The 17429-nt window shown below is 46.9% G+C and overlaps 1 protein-coding gene across 1 annotated transcript; it reads left to right on the top strand.

The window, feature by feature from the left end:
- The first annotated feature begins 4380 nt into the window (after positions 1-4380).
- On the top strand, positions 4381-13065 carry ODF1 (outer dense fiber of sperm tails 1). Its single transcript, XM_036120133.2, has 2 exons — positions 4381-4697; positions 12633-13065. Exons 1-2 carry the CDS (start codon positions 4381-4383, stop codon positions 13063-13065), a joined length of 750 nt encoding a protein of 249 aa, XP_035976026.1.
- The last annotated feature ends 4364 nt before the right edge of the window (positions 13066-17429 follow it).

Here is a 17429-nt window from a genome sequence, read left to right as displayed (position 1 = left end):
ACTCAAAGCAAAGCTAAAGAACCAATTTGAAAACAACAGAATAGGGCAGGTAACTAAGGTATTATCTCTTTAGGGTCTACTGTCAGCTCCAGCCGTCGATAGTCTCCCTGTGAAAGATTGGATTCCCAGAAGAGAGTTGGATTGGCCGTCTTTGGTTGCATACCTTCCTCCCCTTAACTGGGCAACTTTCTTGATAGCACCTAATGGCAGAGGGCAGGATAGGAGGGGAGATAGTTATTTTACCCAAAGAAGGTACCCTGGATAATGGGCAGGTCAAACATTGGATGTCCATTATAGGAAGACTTCCTGGACAGCAAACCTCAGAGGGTGGTTCTGAAACCCACTTGGATTTTAGAGGCAGAGGCCAGAGGTGGGATTAGCAATTCAGTGCAAAGCTAATAGTGTGACAGACAGTACACTCTCAAAAAGTTTCATTCTAAAATTGGCAATAGCCTCTTTGAAGACACTTTAAAAATCACCAAAAAAAGTCTAGAAAAGAGAATTTTAAAAAGCCATCTATAATTCCACTACTCAGAGATAACCACAGTTAAATTCTGAGGGGGTTCCTCGCCTTCTATGATTCTTGTTAACATAGTTGAGAACTCATCATGTATAGGATTTTGTATTCAATGTGTAAGTATCACATATCGAAACAGTGATTGGTAGAGGAGTATGTTTGTAACAGGCCCATTGAATGGACTTGACCTGTAACTGTCCAGCTGGTGGAAGAGGCAGAAGGACCTTCTTTGGCTTATAGTTCCACCAACATTGAGGACCAAGCATCCACTTTGCCCAGCCTGGGAAATTGCCAAGGCCTGCCTTCCATCCCAGACGAGGTTCTATCTGGACATGGGCCAGGGGGGATGGGAGCCTCCACAGACATAGTCCTCTGTAAAAAAGGGCCCCTACCTCCATGTTAGAGCCCATGGAAGCTCCTTGTGTGTACCTTCAGGGGACTGTGACTGTAGATCATTCTTGTGGGTTTCTGTAGAATCTGGTGAATTTCTACAATCTCCTTCTGACATGGATAGGTCACATTTCCATCTGATCTTTAAAGGAGATATTATCTTTAAGTCACTTGAAATGATGTCAAGAATGTGCTTTTTGGTGAAGAGTAAAATCACTAGGAGGATAGGATCATGGAAGAATTCTAGCTAAAATAAAGCTGTAACCATCTTTGTAATGTGCCATGTATATACAGACGTGTGTACTTAAATGCCTGAACCTGTGTATTTAAGAATCTAAAACCAAAAGCTTGCTTGTTTTAACCTTTGCTGACATTTGCTAAGGGATAGAATTCATTGTGATACAAGAGTTCAGAAGTCTATCACTTGGAGCTAAAGAAATCTGCATAATTCCTTCAGTGAACTCTCAGGAAAGAGTGGGCCATATTCCTATTAACCAAGTTCACTCCTCAGAATTGGGTGGGATCACTCTTGAGAGACGTAAGCATTTGTCTATAGAGGAGGATGATTCACTTTTTTTTTTTTTTTTTAAAGATTTTATTTATTTTGACAGAGAGAGAGACAGTGAGAGAGGGAACACAAGCAGGGGGGAATGGAAGAGGGAGAAGCAGGCTTCCCGCCGAGCAGAGAGCCCGATGCGGGGCTCGATCCCAGGACCCTGGGATCATGACCTGAGCTGAAGGCAGACGCTTAACGACTGAGCCACCCAGGCGCCCCAGGATGATTCACTTTTGCTTTACCATATCCCATGTGAGCCAGGGGCCAGCCTCCCATTCTAATAGCTCCAGGGAAACTTATTTTCTTTACTAAGATACCTCATCTGCACAGAAAGGGGCCCCCTAGGTCATGGCTGGGGAACACTGGGAAATACTAGGCTTGGTCTAGTCACAAGAGACTTTAGTGTAGGAGGCTCTCACCTCTCTGATTACTCCTTCAATGAGTAATCATGAGCTCCTTCACTTCCTCCATTTCTTGTTATTGTTCCTTGGGATTGTACCTGAGCCCTCTTCTTTTCTCAATCTATTCCTCCTCCTGAAGGATCTTGTCCACTCCAGGGTTCCAACGGTGTATGGACTTGTGGCTCCTGAATTTCTATCTCTGGCCCAGTTTTCTTTTGAGTTCCAGACCCACTTATCTGCAGGCTATTCAACATTTCCACTTAAAGTTGTCAGTAATACCTCCTATTGAGCATATCCCCCAAACTTACTCTTCTTCCTCAGTCAATGGCAACCATTCTGCCAAGCTAGAAACCTAGGAGTCATTACGGATTCCTCCCTACTTCATCCTCATTCTGTTCACTAAGTTCGGTTTAATTCACTCATTTGTTCACTCAGTGAATAAGTTTTAAGCCCCTATTATGCTCCAGGCATTGCACCAGGTATCTAATGGTGAGCAAAAATAGACAAGGTCCCTTCTTCATAGAGCTTACAGCCTAGTTGGGGAAACAGACAAATGATGTTATGAAAGGAATATGTACTTATAAATACTTTGTTGGGGGGGGGGACCAGGAAGGCTTCTCTGAGGAAGGGACATTTAAGAGGAGATCTAAAGAATGCCTCAGGAGTTAACTACTACTAGATCAAGGGCATGGGGTGAGGAGCGCAGTTTCTAAACAGATGGAACAGTGTGCACACCAGTCCTGAATGAGGTGAAATGAGTTAAGACTTTGGGAAAGGCCATTGTGGCTGAAGCATAATGAATTATAGGAATAATAATGGGGGAGGAGAAGGAGAGAGAGGCAGAGGCCCTATTGTTCAGCACTTTATAAGGATTTGGGCCCTTTTTCTAAGAGGACAGAGAAGGGTGGGTGGGGTTGGGGGTGGCAGATTTATGCATGAAAATCACTCTGGCTGCAATGTGGAGAATAGATTGGATGAGTCTGAGTGGACATGAGGGGAAGGGGATCCCATTTGGTTCCTTCTCGCCATCCCTACAGCCATGATCCCTAGTCCAGACTTTGCTGTCCTTTCTTTCCAGCAGAAGTCACCTCTACTGTTGTCCCCTTACAATGCTGGGGGCTGTATATATCTATCAGACTTACGTTTCAACTTCTTTCAACAGAAAAGAAAACTAGTGATTCTTCACTGTGCTCAAAATAAAGTTCAAACCCCTTAGTTGGCCCACCAGTCCCTTCAAACCTGGCTCTTGTCTCCTCTGGTGCCACGTTCAACTGCTTGTCCTCAAGTACCCAAGCTTAATCCATAAAAAGGGGATTTGAGAACTGGATAGCAGGCTGAAGGGACTGGCCCAGAGCACTAGAAGTACCTGAGCCAAGGCTGAAGCTGAGCGCAAGGTCCAGCATATTGATCTAACTGGGAGCACAGGAAACTGGCCCAGGTGAGGATTTCAGGTAGTTGGCTTTAAGCAACTTCAGACAGTTGGCTGTCGGAGTATCAAGGAGCAGTACTTGAGAAGCACTTGGGGACAAGCCTTCTAGAGTCTTGGACAAAAGACCGGAGATGAAATGCTGGGAGGTGGTGACCGATAGGAGCCTGAGCACTGGGAGATGGGAGCTTAAGATCAGGACCCCGGGCACTGCAGAACCGAAGCTCGAGGACAGCAAGGATGCCTGATAGCAAAGAATGGGCAGGACGTGTGCACCTGGGTGGCTCAGTCTGTTAAGCATTTGCCTTCAGCTCAGGTCATGGCCCCCAGGGTCCTGGGATTGAGTTCCACGTTGGGCTCCCTGCTCAGCGGGGAGTCTGCTTCTCCCTCTCCCCCCCTCCCCACTCCCTGCTTGTGCTTTCTCTCGCTATCTCTCTGTCTCTCAAATAAATAAATAAAATCTTAAAAAAAAAAAGAATGGGCAGGACTCAGAGACTTGGGGCTAAGAAGGTCAAGGACTCAGACTGCCTTGAGAATGACTTGGTAAGAACACACGAAAGCTCTGTAAAGGAAGAAGGCTTTCTACATATCGACTAGGAGCCAGAATGACTCCTAGAGTATAAGGGGCAAGGCTAAGTGTCAAGTCAAGGCTGGAGCCGGGAGGGCATAGAGAAAGGAGCCGGGCAGCTCTTTCCACGCCCCTACCCTGAGATCTTAGTCAGTCCTAAGGACATACACGAGCTGAGGACATCGAAGGTTATGGCCATGAACCCCAAAGAGCTGGGATTGCTTGCGGGCCCCACCCAGCCTCAGGGCGAATGAAATCTCAGCATTAGTGTGGATCTGAGAGCAGCTCTGTAAACCTAAGGAGGGTCTCTGGAGACCATGACTATGTACGGTTCACGCGGTAACCAGAAGACTATGACATACTTGGAGGGTGGTGAGGTCACAGAACCCAAGCTTTAAAGTAAGTGAACCATGTGTGCCTCATTTATTTTTCAAAGAAACTTCTGAGAAGAGCTTAGAACAATTTTTTCCCCCTGAGTGCCATTTCCCAAAGGTACTCACAAAGCAATACGGTGTAACTGTAATGGCTGCACTGAGTTGTCTTCTGGACAGCGTTAGAAGGGACATAAAGAAGGTGGACCGAGAACTGAGGCAGCTGCGATGCATTGACGAGTGCACGCGGTGTCTGTGCGACTTGTACATGCACCCCTACTGCTGCTGCGACCTGCACCCCTACCCCTACTGCCTCTGCTACTCCAAGCGGGCGCGCTCCTGCGGGCTCTGCGACCTCTACCCGTGCTGCCTGTGCGACGTCAAGCTCTACTGTGTGCGACCGTCGCTCCGAAGTCTGGAGAGGAAAGCCATTAGAGCCATAGAGGATGAAAAGAGAGAGCTCGCCAAGTAAAAGAACTTCCTACGATTTTTAGAGTCAGTGTACGAAGGCTTAGGAGTCGCAGGGGGGTGGCCGGGGCGGGGGAACGGAACAGTAGATACTGGAACAAAGATGGAAAGGGCTGGAGATAATGACTCGGGTGACTTAGCACAGGTTTAAGAAAAGAAGGGTAAATGGGTCCATGACGGGAATTGTGAGATTCTCAAAAGACCGTGGAATGATGTCGATTGGCAAGGTGGTGGGTGGTTTAGAGCCGGAGTGCCAACTTGATAAATAGCAGGGCTTTAATGAGGGGAAGAAATAGGGGGTGTCGTTAAAAAGCTATTGGAAGAAGCAAACTAAACATTTTTTTTCTGGTTATGAGTAAAGTGATTTGAGTATATTCGGGCTTACAGGAATGACTACAGAGAAGCAATAACAATGGATCAACTCCTTAATGCTTGGCAGAGACTTTAAGAGCAGGGGAGCAAACTGAACAACAGAGGCAAGCCCTGGGTTTGGTAGGAAAACCCTTCTCCCGTTCCCCAACTCCAGGCAGCCTTAAAATCCACCTGGAGTAGGGCCCATTATGTCGGCCTCCCCCTCCAGCAGCAGCAGAGGTGGTGAACGGGAGCTATAGAACCGAGGGTCGCAGGGTTCAGAACAGAGTTGAGAGGGCTCTAATCGAATTGGGTAATTTTAAAGCCACTTTTTACAATTTTGATTACATTTCCTTTGCTGGCCTGGAGAAAGCTTTCCGTTTCTAACTTTCCACTGTTTGCCAGCCAGTCTGGTACAATTGATGAAAACAATGGTTGAAAGCATTGTCCTCTGGCTAAATAAATTTATATGATAATAAACAAATAAACCGTACACTGGGACACTAGGTAGATGTAAAGCAGAATGATGAAGCCTTTTACGCGTTGATGTATTGAATGAAAGAGGCAAGAAAAACTACTTCATATGCCACTACTTTTAACAAGATGGGCACAAATGGATGATAGATTTTTTTGATGGAAATATAGTTGACATATACCACCGTGTAAATTTAAGGTGCATAGTGTGTTTGATACATTTATATATTATGATTGCCATTGTAGTGATAATTAGCACCTCTATCATGTTCCGTAATGATCATTTCTTTTTAGTGGTTGGAATAATTACATTCTAGTCCCTTATAAGTCTGATGATTATAATACAATATTGTTGTCTATATTCACTATACTGTTCATTAGATCTCTGGGACTTATTTACTACTCATTGCATGTTTCTATCCTTTTTTTTTTTTTTTAAAGATTTTATTTATTTATTTGTGAGAGAGAGAATGAGAGAGAGCACATGAGAGGGGGGAGGGTCAGAGGGAGAAGCAGACTCCCTGCTGAGCAGGGAGCCTGATGCGGGACTCGATCCAGGGACTCCAGGATCATGACCTGAGCCGAAGGCAGTCGCTTAATCAACTGAGCCACCCAGGCGCCCGCACGTTTCTATCCTTAAACAACATCCTTCCTATCCCCATGGTAGATTAATAGATTAGATGGGTAGATAGGGAGGGAGGGATGTAAGTAGGTAAATATGTAGGTGGATGGATGGAAAAAGAGAGAGTTGGAGACAGAGACAGACACTTGATACCAGGGACTGGGATATTACACTAGAAAAGTAATGGGACAACTATTGTCCAAGTCATCGGTCACCAAAGGTCAGGAATGAACCCCTCTCAATAGTTCGGGATGGGCCTATTGCCTATAAATTCATCTACACTCAATTTGAAACAGTTTTTATTTTTGCTCCTCGGAGTATCAAGTTACGTAAGTTTTGCGCACTGAGTCAGAGATTCCTTTCTTAATTGGTCTACATGGAGGGTTACTTGGGAGCAGGCCTGTATCCACTGTCCCTGTGTCTCTGAATCCTTGAATACCCTTGATTCAATTCCTTCCAGACTTTGTCTCCTGGCTGTCCCTCCTCTCCAGACTCTCCCAGAAGAATGCTTCTCTGTTCTTCACCCTCTGGGCACCCTCCACCAGCTCCAGGAGTCCCTATTTCTTGGCACGCAGTAGACACGACCTCAAGCTGAATTCTCAGCAGTGTGGTGTATACAAGAGATAATGCTTTCTATGCGTTGTGATATTTTTCTCGACAACGTCTGGGTTTTTGCTGATTTTTTTTTTCCTCTGCCTGAGGCAGTATATGAAGTTGGTGATGTCTTTATACGAATTCCCGCGTCTCTGAACTGATACCTCTGAGTCCATTCGGGAAATGACCTTGGACTTACCCTCTTGTGTCTCCTCCCAGCCACTTTCTTCCCATTCATACCATCTTGTGAAATCCTCCTATGCTCGATTTCTGACAGCTTGACATTTCACCATCCAGGAGGGCTTAGTGTCACCTGCAAACCTAAATATTCAGTTTTCCTGACCATGGATGAAAATGTTAAACCCTGATCTAGCCCCAGTCCCAGAAGACTCCTACTGTTAGTATTTTTTCTTCCAATGAAATGCCTCTTTTTCCTTATCTCTCACCTAGCTCCCAATCCATGACTAAATAGATCCAGAAATAGCATGTTGATTCAATTTTTTTAAACAACCTTTGGTGTGAAACCTTGCCCAAGGCTTTGTGAGTTTAGAAATCATATTCACATGACCTTCTACCCCTTTAAAGAAGGCGACCAGTTTGGTTAGGTAGGACATGTCCTTTCAGGTGCCAGGCTGTATTATCCTGAGGTTCTTTGTCCAGCGGGAAAATTCCCTGGTCTATAGCTGCCCCAGCCCCATTGGAATTGTTTTTCTGTGTGAGAGTCAATCTGCTCTTTTAATAACTGGTAAGAAGGCTTGGCTGACATTTCTTCCCCTAAGTTGCTTGAGCATTCCTGAGTGTATGTTATCTGACTGATGTACGTGTGTGTTTTTAGACTAGGTATAGGTCCATTTTCATTGTGTACCTAGCTGCTGCTTCAAAAGACACCTTGGCAGTAACTTCCTTGGTTGAGACTCAAGTAAGTACTTCTGTTTTTTAGCTTCTTTAATATTCTCTTTTCCTCCCCAAACTGCCCTTTGCACCGCAAGCACCAGTGGTTCCCCTGACTCTACCTTCCTCTTCTGGATTTGGAGGGACTGCGGGAACAGAGTCTGGCTTCCTCTGTAAGAAGCCACGCCACCAGCCTGTCTTAAGTTTGCACCTGATTCACCACCACGCTTCGCGGCCCTCCCGATCCTCTGTACAGAAGGGGCATAAACAAAAGCCAGGCCCTCCTCGGCCCGGCGTTGAGGAGCTGATTCTCTAATGAATGGATGCCCCTTTTTGACTCTGACCCCCGCCGGCGCTAGTCCTTGCAGACAAATGCTTGATTTACGGCTGTGCTGTAGGGGTGCTTTGGGCTCAAGCTCACACCCTTTACTTATTAATACCTGGAAACTCAGACTGAGACTGCGCTTCCCTTCACTCACCCAACTATCTATGGTTGGTCTGAATCACAGTGAGAAATTCCCTTAAAAATCCCCACACTGGAGGGGCACCATCTTCTGCAAACTTCAAAAATCTGCCCTCTCCTTTCTTTCCTTGTTTTCCTTCATGCTCTAAGACTAAGGTTTTCACTGACTCACTCTTACTTGGTCTGGCTGATGACTATCAGCCTCAGGGGGGATCTAGGAGTACCTCCCCAGGTCTAAGCCCTTGGGAAATCTCTCCATCCTTCCAAGCTCTGACCCACAGGGCAGGGCATAGCACTCTCTCCCCCAGCATCCTTGCAAGAGGGGAAGCGAGTGTGGCCCCCTGTTCCTTTCCTTTCTCCTCCTAATCCTTTCCTACCCCCAGGTTAGGAGCCCAGTCCCCCCAGCAGGGCAGGGGTAGGAATAGCCGCCCATCTAAGCCAAAAGCATATCTATTATTTGGTTTGACCTTATTGGTTAATGATAGAGGACTTGGAGCTTGGTGACTTAAAGCCTCAGGCTTCAGGGAAATCTGAGTACGGTGGAGCAAGGTCCAGCCTGATAAAGAGACTTACCCTTTATTGAGTTTTCATTCAGTAGGTGCCACATTCCATCTTCATTTGATCCTTGCAACATCTTGGCTATCTTAGAGATGACGAGACAGATTCAGGAGCAATGTTCTTGACCACTAGGAGTTGGAAGAGCTGGGACTTGAAGCCAGGTTTGCCTGAGTCTGGAATCCATGTGCTTAACCACCTGGCCAGTGGTTCTCACAGAGTGGGCTCTGGACCAGCATCACCTGGAACTTGTTAGAAATGCAAATTCTTGGCTCCTCCGTGGGCCCACTGAATTGGAAACTCCTGGGGGCGGGGCAAAGCCACCTGTGCGCTAACAAGCCCCGCCGGGGCCTCTGATGCACCTGCATTTGCTACTCTTAGTATCAAACAGAAGTCAGAAGAGAGACAGGGCAGGAAAGGGGAAGAGGGAGAAAAAAGAAGAGAAAGTGAAAGACGAGTTGGAAAGGAGGAATGGGGTTTAGTGGGTCTTTGGAAGGGGTCTACAATTAGGAGAAAAAGCAAAGTACTCCAAGGACAGCTACAGGCAGGCACATTTCCCTTTGCTCCTGGGTAGAGATAGACCTTTTTGACATCTTCATTATTTTATTTAGCACCAGGCTGGACCTCATTCATATCTTTGTGAAAAGGGCTGACTACATAGCTCATCGTTGCCGGGGGTTGGGGGTTGGGGGTTAGGGGTGGAGGGGGTAGGGGGCAGGATGTGTCACTTTCAGGAGCTTGTTTGCACACCCCGGAGAACTTCAGCTGCAGAAGGGAGGAGGGCTGGCACCCCCAGACACTGTGGGCCACTCGCTTTTCCCTCAGCTTCTCTGGGAGGCTTCTGCAACGAACCAAGGGGCTGACTGCCCTACATTAACTGCACTCCAGCTCCCCCCTCATGATAACAACTACAGAAGGCAATCTCCCTTTGCCCAGAACACCATGGAGCCATGGAAATTCCCTTGCGGGGTGATAGGTACATCACCAGACAGGAGTCAAGTTGCAAGTTCAGAGTTATAGCTGATGAATAAAATGTGGCTCCTGCGATTTCTCTGAAACCCACACATCCCCACTGATAACCCCTGACCAAGAGGCAAAAGGAAGAAGACACCTAACTTGGCCAAAACTTTTTAGGCAATTTCCCGAAGACTCTCATTGGTGAGACCTCTGTGCGGCTGCTGAAGGGGCAAAGGGGCCCGAGGGACAGGGCCAGAGGAAGAGGGGGACCTGAGCCACAACAACAACGACAACACACGCAATTGCACACGGAGACTTAGACTGCTGACAGGAGAAGGATCTGGAAGCTGGCTTTGGCTTGTAGAACTGGCTCCCAGATCCATCTCCTGTGAAGGACAGGAGGCCTTTGATGGAATCAGTAAGGCAGTAGTGAGGGGGCCTAGCAATCCCGCTGAGGCTCCGTGGTCCTCTTTTGTGAGGCCCAGCCCCCTTTACGGCAGGGTTTGAGGTTTTCATCTCCAATGGGAAGGTCTGAGCTGAACAGAAGAACTTTCATTCTCAGCCCATGTCCACACCGTGGGAGGTTCTTGAGAGATCCAGGTGCACCCATTCTGCTCTCTGTTCTGCTCTCGGCTTTGGCTGCTCAGGCTTCCAGGCCCTGGTCCATCCAGAGAGGACACGCGGCATCTTTGGGAGCTATTCTCGGTCCATCCAGGGAAGACAGAGTGCGTTTTCTCCTGTTTGTTTTGTTCCACAGATATAAAGATTTTTTTAGAAGTCCAGTTCTCTTCCTTTGTCCTTAGTATGGCCTGTGGGTATCCTGGCACACTCCGGGCATGAGAGATATCTGTGCCCCGGGCAGCCCACGTTCCTTGGGGCTGGACGTGGAAAGGAAGCTGGCTGACTGTTACAGTCCTCTGGGTGCCTTGCACCGTTGTTTCTGTTGGCCTCGGTGTCTGCTAGGAGATTATTCCATTTAATCATTTGCAATTAGCCTCGTAAGGGCCTTGATTTGTAACCTTCCGTATAAGGGCTCACACTTGTTAAACCAATTATGTTAGGGGTCATCAAGTGAAAAATACAGATTCAAGGCAGTATGTATAGCATGATTTCATAAGAACACACGTAAGAATCTACATATGTATGTACAAAATACACACAGAGAAGAAAATCTAACACCAAAATGTTATATGCTATATAGGATTATGGGTTTGTTTGTTTGTTTTTTTACAAAATATTCTATCTTTTTGCTTATCTATATATTTTCTAAGTTTTCTGCAATGAACTCATATAACTTATATAACAAAAAGAAGAGTATAAACAAAATTCAGCATAAAAGGAAAGAATTAAAAAGTATCTCAAACCGACCATCCAGTTGCGAAGTTTAGATTTGTCAAACTGGAAGAGGTTCTAGAAATCGCACACTCCCAAGACCTTCCTTTGGAGGCCAAAAGATGCAAGAAGCTTTGCCAGGACTGTCTCTTAGAACACAGATTTTTTTTTTCCTGTTAAGGGATAAAAAGACCATTTCAGAATATTAGGTTGTCTTTGGAAGGATCAACAAATAGAAAGAAAAAAAAAATGGACCCTAAGGAACGCCAAAGCATGTAGGACTAACACCAGGCTGCTCAACCTGTGGGCCAAGCACTACTATAAATACTTTTCATTCATTAATTTAAACCTCACAATCCTAGAAGTAGCTACTATTATTGTTCCAATTTTACAGATGAGGAAACTGAGGCACAGAGAAGCTAAGTAACTTATCCACATGGCAGAGCCACCATTTGAACCTAAAAACTCTGGCTCTGAACCTGTGCTCTGAGGCACATGGCTTTCCTACCCCCATACACCGCAGGTGTTCCATTAGCTGGAGCCGCCGCGGGTATTTGTTTACTGTGAAGGGCTCACACAGGACTGCCGAGCGGTAGCAAGGGCAACGCTTGGGAAACCATGGGGACCTGAGTTCGCCGCTCCAGGAGCTGCAGACAGTGGTAGTTACCGACTAGCAATGCGGGGGTGGGGAGAGAGGAGGAGGGAAAAAGCCCTGATTTGTAGTGTTTTCCAATTTCCATAGTGTAAAGAACCCCACCATGATAGATTTCGAGGTATCAACAGCAAGTCAGTGGATGGGAGGTGGCTAGTGACGGGCACCATCAGCCCTTGCAAGCTGGGAGGACCCGGATCCAGCCCACGGCCCCTCCCAGCGGACTGTCCCTGCTGGTGCCCGCCATCCCGAGTCTGGAGCAGACTCACCGCAGCAGAAAGAGGCAGGCCCCCGGGGGGTGGGCAGAGCTGAGCTGGGGCACTTTGGCCTTGTCATTGGTTGATGAAGCTTTCAGGCCAGGTCTGTGGGATGGCCCAGTGGTGGCACCAGTCTTGTGGGTAGCAGGGCTGGGTTCTGAGGCTGACAGACGTCTTTAACATGCAGATTTTAAATGGTATATTAGTTGGATCCCCTTAAAAAAAGGCTTGAGTCCACATTTAATAGTAGTGATAATGATCATAGTAATAACTGAGCAAGATTTATAACGTGTCGAGGACGGCAGTAAGCAAAACTAATCCCATCTAATCTTCCAAGAGCCCTATGATGGAGGTACGGTTATTATTTCCATTTTACAGATGAGGAAACTGAGGCAAGTTTCCACAATTAATAAGAGAAGGACCTGGGACTCAAACGCAAGAGAAAGATCTGGAAGGCTAAGCAGCTGTCTGCTGTTGGCAGAGGTTTACGTGTGGGAGAGTGCGATTTACATGGGAGGACTCTCATTTTTTACTTTATACAATTCTGTGGAGTTTGACTTTCCACAATGACTAGTGTTTACGTTTGCTATTTTAAAAAAAGAGAGATCAAGCGGCTGGCTGGCTAGAGCATGTGACTCTTGATCTTGGGGTCGTGAGTTTCAAGCCCCAAGTCGGGCGAGGGCTTACTTAAAAAATAATAGTCACAAAAAAATAGAGATCAAAATATCGTTTCTCAAGCTGTGTCTGAGATCTGTGTCTGAGACGCTCTCCTTTTTCTCAATTCCAGACTGAGGAGAACCACAAATAGAATTCTGGCCTCCTCTTGCTGCAGCAGTAACATTTTAGGATCAGTCAACGTGTGCGGCTTTGAGCCCGATCAAGTCAAAGTGCGGGTGAAGGACGGCAAGGTGTGCGTGTCGGCCGAGCGGGAGAACAGGTACGACTGCCTCGGGTCGAAAAAGTACAGCTACATGAACATCTGCAAAGAGTTCAGCCTGCCGCCGTGCGTGGACGAGAAGGACGTGACGTACTCCTACGGGCTGGGCAGCTGCGTCAAGATCGAGTCTCCATGCTACCCCTGCACGTCTCCCTGCAACCCCTGCAACCCCTGCAGCCCCTGCAGCCCCTGCGGCCCCTGCGGCCCCTGCAACCCCTGCGACCCCTGCAGCCCGTGCTATCCCTGCGGGAGCCGATTCTCCTGTAGAAAGATGATCTTGTAAAGCGTAGGAGCCCATGACTTAGTGGAAATCCCGTACTCCAGCCAGGCAGCTCTTCCAGTGTTCCTCCTCCTCTTCCCAATGGCCCGTGCTACTCAAGTCCCTAGGAAACTGAATACATAACTGCAACCCACCGGTGGTGTGTGTGAAAGGCTTTTGGCTCAACCCTCTGTGTCCTCCCTGTACCAGCGAGCGCCAGCTTCCGGGAAAAGATCGTCTCTGGGTGGGCATCCCCAGACACTGTTTTTCCAAGCGATCCGGGGCGATGGCCTAGCTCAGAAACCAAGCTGGTAAGGCAGACATGGAGACTAGTGAGGTTGAAGGCAAGCACTTTGCAAAGCTACCGCAGTGGGGGAGCACCGGGGCGCAAGCTCCGCCCAGGAAATGGGCTGGGGGTTTTACTGGGTCAACAGGTCAGAGTGCAAAAGGACGGGAGTGGGGGGAAGCACATTCACGGATTTAGGGTGGGGTGTTCACAGACAGCTTTTCCTTTCTTAACATTTCTGTGATTTGGTGGGGAATGGCCAGCTTGGGTTCAGGCTGGTTTGCAACCTCCTTGTAATTTATTTCAACTATCTGCTTTTCTCAAGCCCTGAAACTTTTTTTTTTTAAGATTTTATTTATTTATTTGAGAGAGAGAAAGAGAGCACATGAGAGGGGGGAGGGTCAGAGGGAAAAGCAGACTCCCTGCTGAGCAGGGAGCCTGATGCGGGACTCGATCCAGGGACTCCAGGATCATGACCTGAGCCGAAGGCAGTCGCTTAACCAACTGAGCCACCCAGGCACCCAAGCCCTGAAACTTCTTGTAGGCACAGTAGTTCGGTTCAAAGTTCATGAGTGAAAAACTACAGCTTTCACAACATGCTAGAGTATCACGAAATGATAACCCATTTCACCTGAAGGTGGATCCTCGTGGACATACCCATGAGCCATCCATGATCGCCAAGACAGAAGTGTAAAGGAAGAAGGACCTGTTGGGAGGGATCGGAGTGAGACACGGGTCAGTTTCCGAGCTGACTCCTGCAGAGAACGTAAAACCCTCACGTTTGCACAGTGTTCTTTCAACGGTCTCAGCTACGTGTGGATTAAAGCAGTGATTCTCAGCCTCGACCACACATGGGAATCACTTGGGGGAGCTTTAAAAATATGGATGCCAAACCAAAGGAAAAAAAGAAAAGAGTGAAAAATATTTAAAAAAAAAAAAAAAAAAGGAAAAACAGGCCTTTTTTAGAAAAGAAAAAAAATACTGACGCTTGGGTCCCATTTCCAGTTTATAATGTAATATGGATTGGAGGTGCAGCCTGGGCATCAAGACTTTTAAATGCCTCCCCAGGTAATTGAAACATGCAGCTAAGGTTGAGAAACTCTGCATGGGATCTTAAAGGTCTCCCAGCTTTTTTTCTTTAAAAGCTTCCTTCAAGTTCAAGGTTAAAGAATATTGATGGTAATGGCAGACATATTTTGCTTTCAATTGAGGGAAGTAATGGCCCTCTAAACAGGTGGTGAATAAAAAACACTGAACATCTCAGAAATTTATTACCTAGGAACCAGGTATAAATAAGTATGTTTGTGGGTACTAAATTGTAGAGTTACACTTAGAAGTGTCTTGCCATAACTTGATTTATAAATATTCTAGTTTCTAAGTTACAAATTTTTGAAAATGATTTTGAAAAAATTTCACCCTGTGGAGCCAAACGGAATCCCACGTGGGTCTTAGACAAACAGGAATCTCTGTCCTCTGGAAGGCACCATTCTAGGACGCTCCTGGCAGCTCTTCACTCCTTCACTCCCCCACTCACCTACTCACCCTCCTGTTAACCCAGCAATTCATTCATTCATCCAGTGAGTCTTGATGATTTTTTTTTTTTTTAAGAGGACGGGGGAGAGTAGTCTGAATTGGGTTATGAGGCCCCCCGGGCAGAGTATGTCACCTCAGCCATTGAACTCACTTTGGGGGCCGTGAGTCTGTTCCAAGCTCCAGCTAAGGAGGCATGAGCCGGGCCCCTCCCCAGGGCGGGGTCCATGGCATCTCCTGACCCGTCTGCCCTCACACGTGGGGAGCCCCGCAGATTTTATGATTTTAAATGCCAGGTACTGTGCTCTGCAGCAGGGATGGAGAGAAGAAAATATCCCTTTCACAAATGCCTCAAATTAAATTGACGAGGGGTAGTGTGGAGGGATTGGGGAAGAAGGGAATGCCAAAGAAACTGAATTTACAAGGGCTAGGAGAGGCCAGAGGGACCTTCCAGAGCTCGGGCATTTGCATGGAATGCATTGTTGACGTCACTGCCTTGCATGATGCTTCAGGGAAGCCAGAGGCCACCCCTCAGCTCAGAGCCTGGCCCTCGGTGGGTTGGTTGCCCGAGTCTGCTCATCACCCTCACAGGGAAAGACTTGATATAAAGGCAAATGTGTATCAGCTGAGTACCTGCTATGAGCAAAGCACGATGCCAGGAGCTATTATCAAGGAGCAGTGCGTCTCCAGGAGCTTCTCCTAGCCAAGGCAAGACTAACATCCGTGATATAATTGCCAAGACACTTGACAGTGTGGAATCAAGAACTAAACTGTATGGCGTAGGCGCACAGTACCTTCCGTTCACAGAGGAGGGCTGGGAGGTGACCAGGCCGGGGGAGGCAGAGCATGGGTGTGGGTCTTGTCTGCATCCCGGAGGGAAGGCAGAAAGCAGGGTTCATTCCGTGAACTAACCACGTTCCCGAGAAGGAGGAGAAAGTGGATGTGAGGGAGAAGAAACTTTTGCTGTTCTCAAAATTGTCTTTCACTGGGCGGAAGGACCCCTGGGGCTCGGACAGCTCTGCAGCTCCGAGTCCAACTGAAACACCCTCCTTCATCCACCAGGATGGGCGATGGGAATGGCGAGGAGACTGTTGAGTGGGCAGAGGTGAGAAATTGGCCCAGGGGGTAACTGAAAGATGAGGGAGCCTCTGAGCTGCTTCACTGTCCGGCATGTTACAATGAAAGGACATATTAATATACTACCTTCTAATACATGTGCTGGGTAAATATTAGAGAACTGAAGTTGGAGATAGTAGTTACACTTCTTAGTGAACACAGGGTACAGTCTGGAGCCAAAGAGCTGCTTAATAGCATTATACTTAAAAAGTTTCTCAGGTACGGCATCGAGGGGAATCCATCCCCACTGGCTGCCATGTACTGCTTGAGTGCTTTCTTTTAAAACTCATGTAGTATTCATGATCCCGGAGTCCCGGGATCGAGTCCCGCATCGGGCTCCCTGCTCAGCGGGGAGTCTGCTTCTCCCTCTGACCCTACCCCCTCTTGTGCTCTCTCTCTCACTCTCTCTCTCTCTCAAATAAATAAAATAAAATCTTTAAAAAAAAAAATAGAACTCATGTAGTGTTCTATAAAATGACATCGAAGATCCTCAGTTGACTGTTCTTTAGTTGTAAAATAATCTTATTTACAAATTGTTCATGTCCCCAGAACTGGTGGAATTAGTTTTAAATGATCTCAACTTCTCTTCCCAAAAAGTCCTCTTTCTCTGTCTCTGTCTCTCTCTGTTTCTCTTTCTCTGTCTCCCTCTCTCCCATACAAATCTATGAGTGTCACAGACTGGAAAAAGTTGGGACACTCCAATTTAGCCTTTTGGCTAAGGACATTATGCTGAAAATTAAGGGAAAAATGATACTGAAACCAGAAGAAACTCTGGGTTTGTAACCAGAGGGAGGGAGGGATGGTCTTGCTGGGTGACCTAGATGAATTCAAGCAAAGTTTGTAGGGTTTTTGGCATGTATCATAGCAAGTTCTCAACAGACTCTTAGATGAGTCACATGATTTGTGATCATGGGAGGAAGATCAACTCAGAAGTTACCCTAAGGGAGCAACTGCTTTCCATGCTGACCCAGAAACACTTCTTTCCAGTCTGGAGCTGGACATTTAGTATTGGTTCCTGTCTCTCAAATTATAAAACAAAAATGAAATACATCACTGCTTAGGCCTCTGGATGTCTAAAAATTTGACAATGAGACGTAAGTACTCTTTTCCCTAACCACTCCCTAGTTCTGGTACCAGTATTAGTCACACGGAGGTCAGCAAACTTGGCGGATGTAGCACTACACCTTGAAGGCTCATAAACCTGGCTTTTGACAGGTGATGAAGCCCGTGATTCCAAGGCCTTGGGTGTGCTTCAGAAAACGTGTCCGTAACAGGAAGAGTCCTAGAACCAGGATGCCAAAAGGGTGTTTGAAATCCAGCATTCATGTTCCAGAGGCAACTGGTCCACCAGTTAGAACATCTTCCAGTAGGTCATCTTTCTCTTAGCTCAGTAGAGAGCTCCCCCAGAGGCATGAACATAACCCTGCATGGTTGGAATAACTTCTGCTCTAGGTAG

The sequence above is a fragment of the Halichoerus grypus genome, chromosome 5 (assembly GCF_964656455.1).
Source record: "Halichoerus grypus chromosome 5, mHalGry1.hap1.1, whole genome shotgun sequence".
Lineage (NCBI taxonomy): Eukaryota > Metazoa > Chordata > Mammalia > Carnivora > Phocidae > Halichoerus > Halichoerus grypus.
The sequence above is the reverse complement of the archived record's forward strand: the minus strand, read 5'-3'. Positions and strand labels throughout refer to the sequence as shown.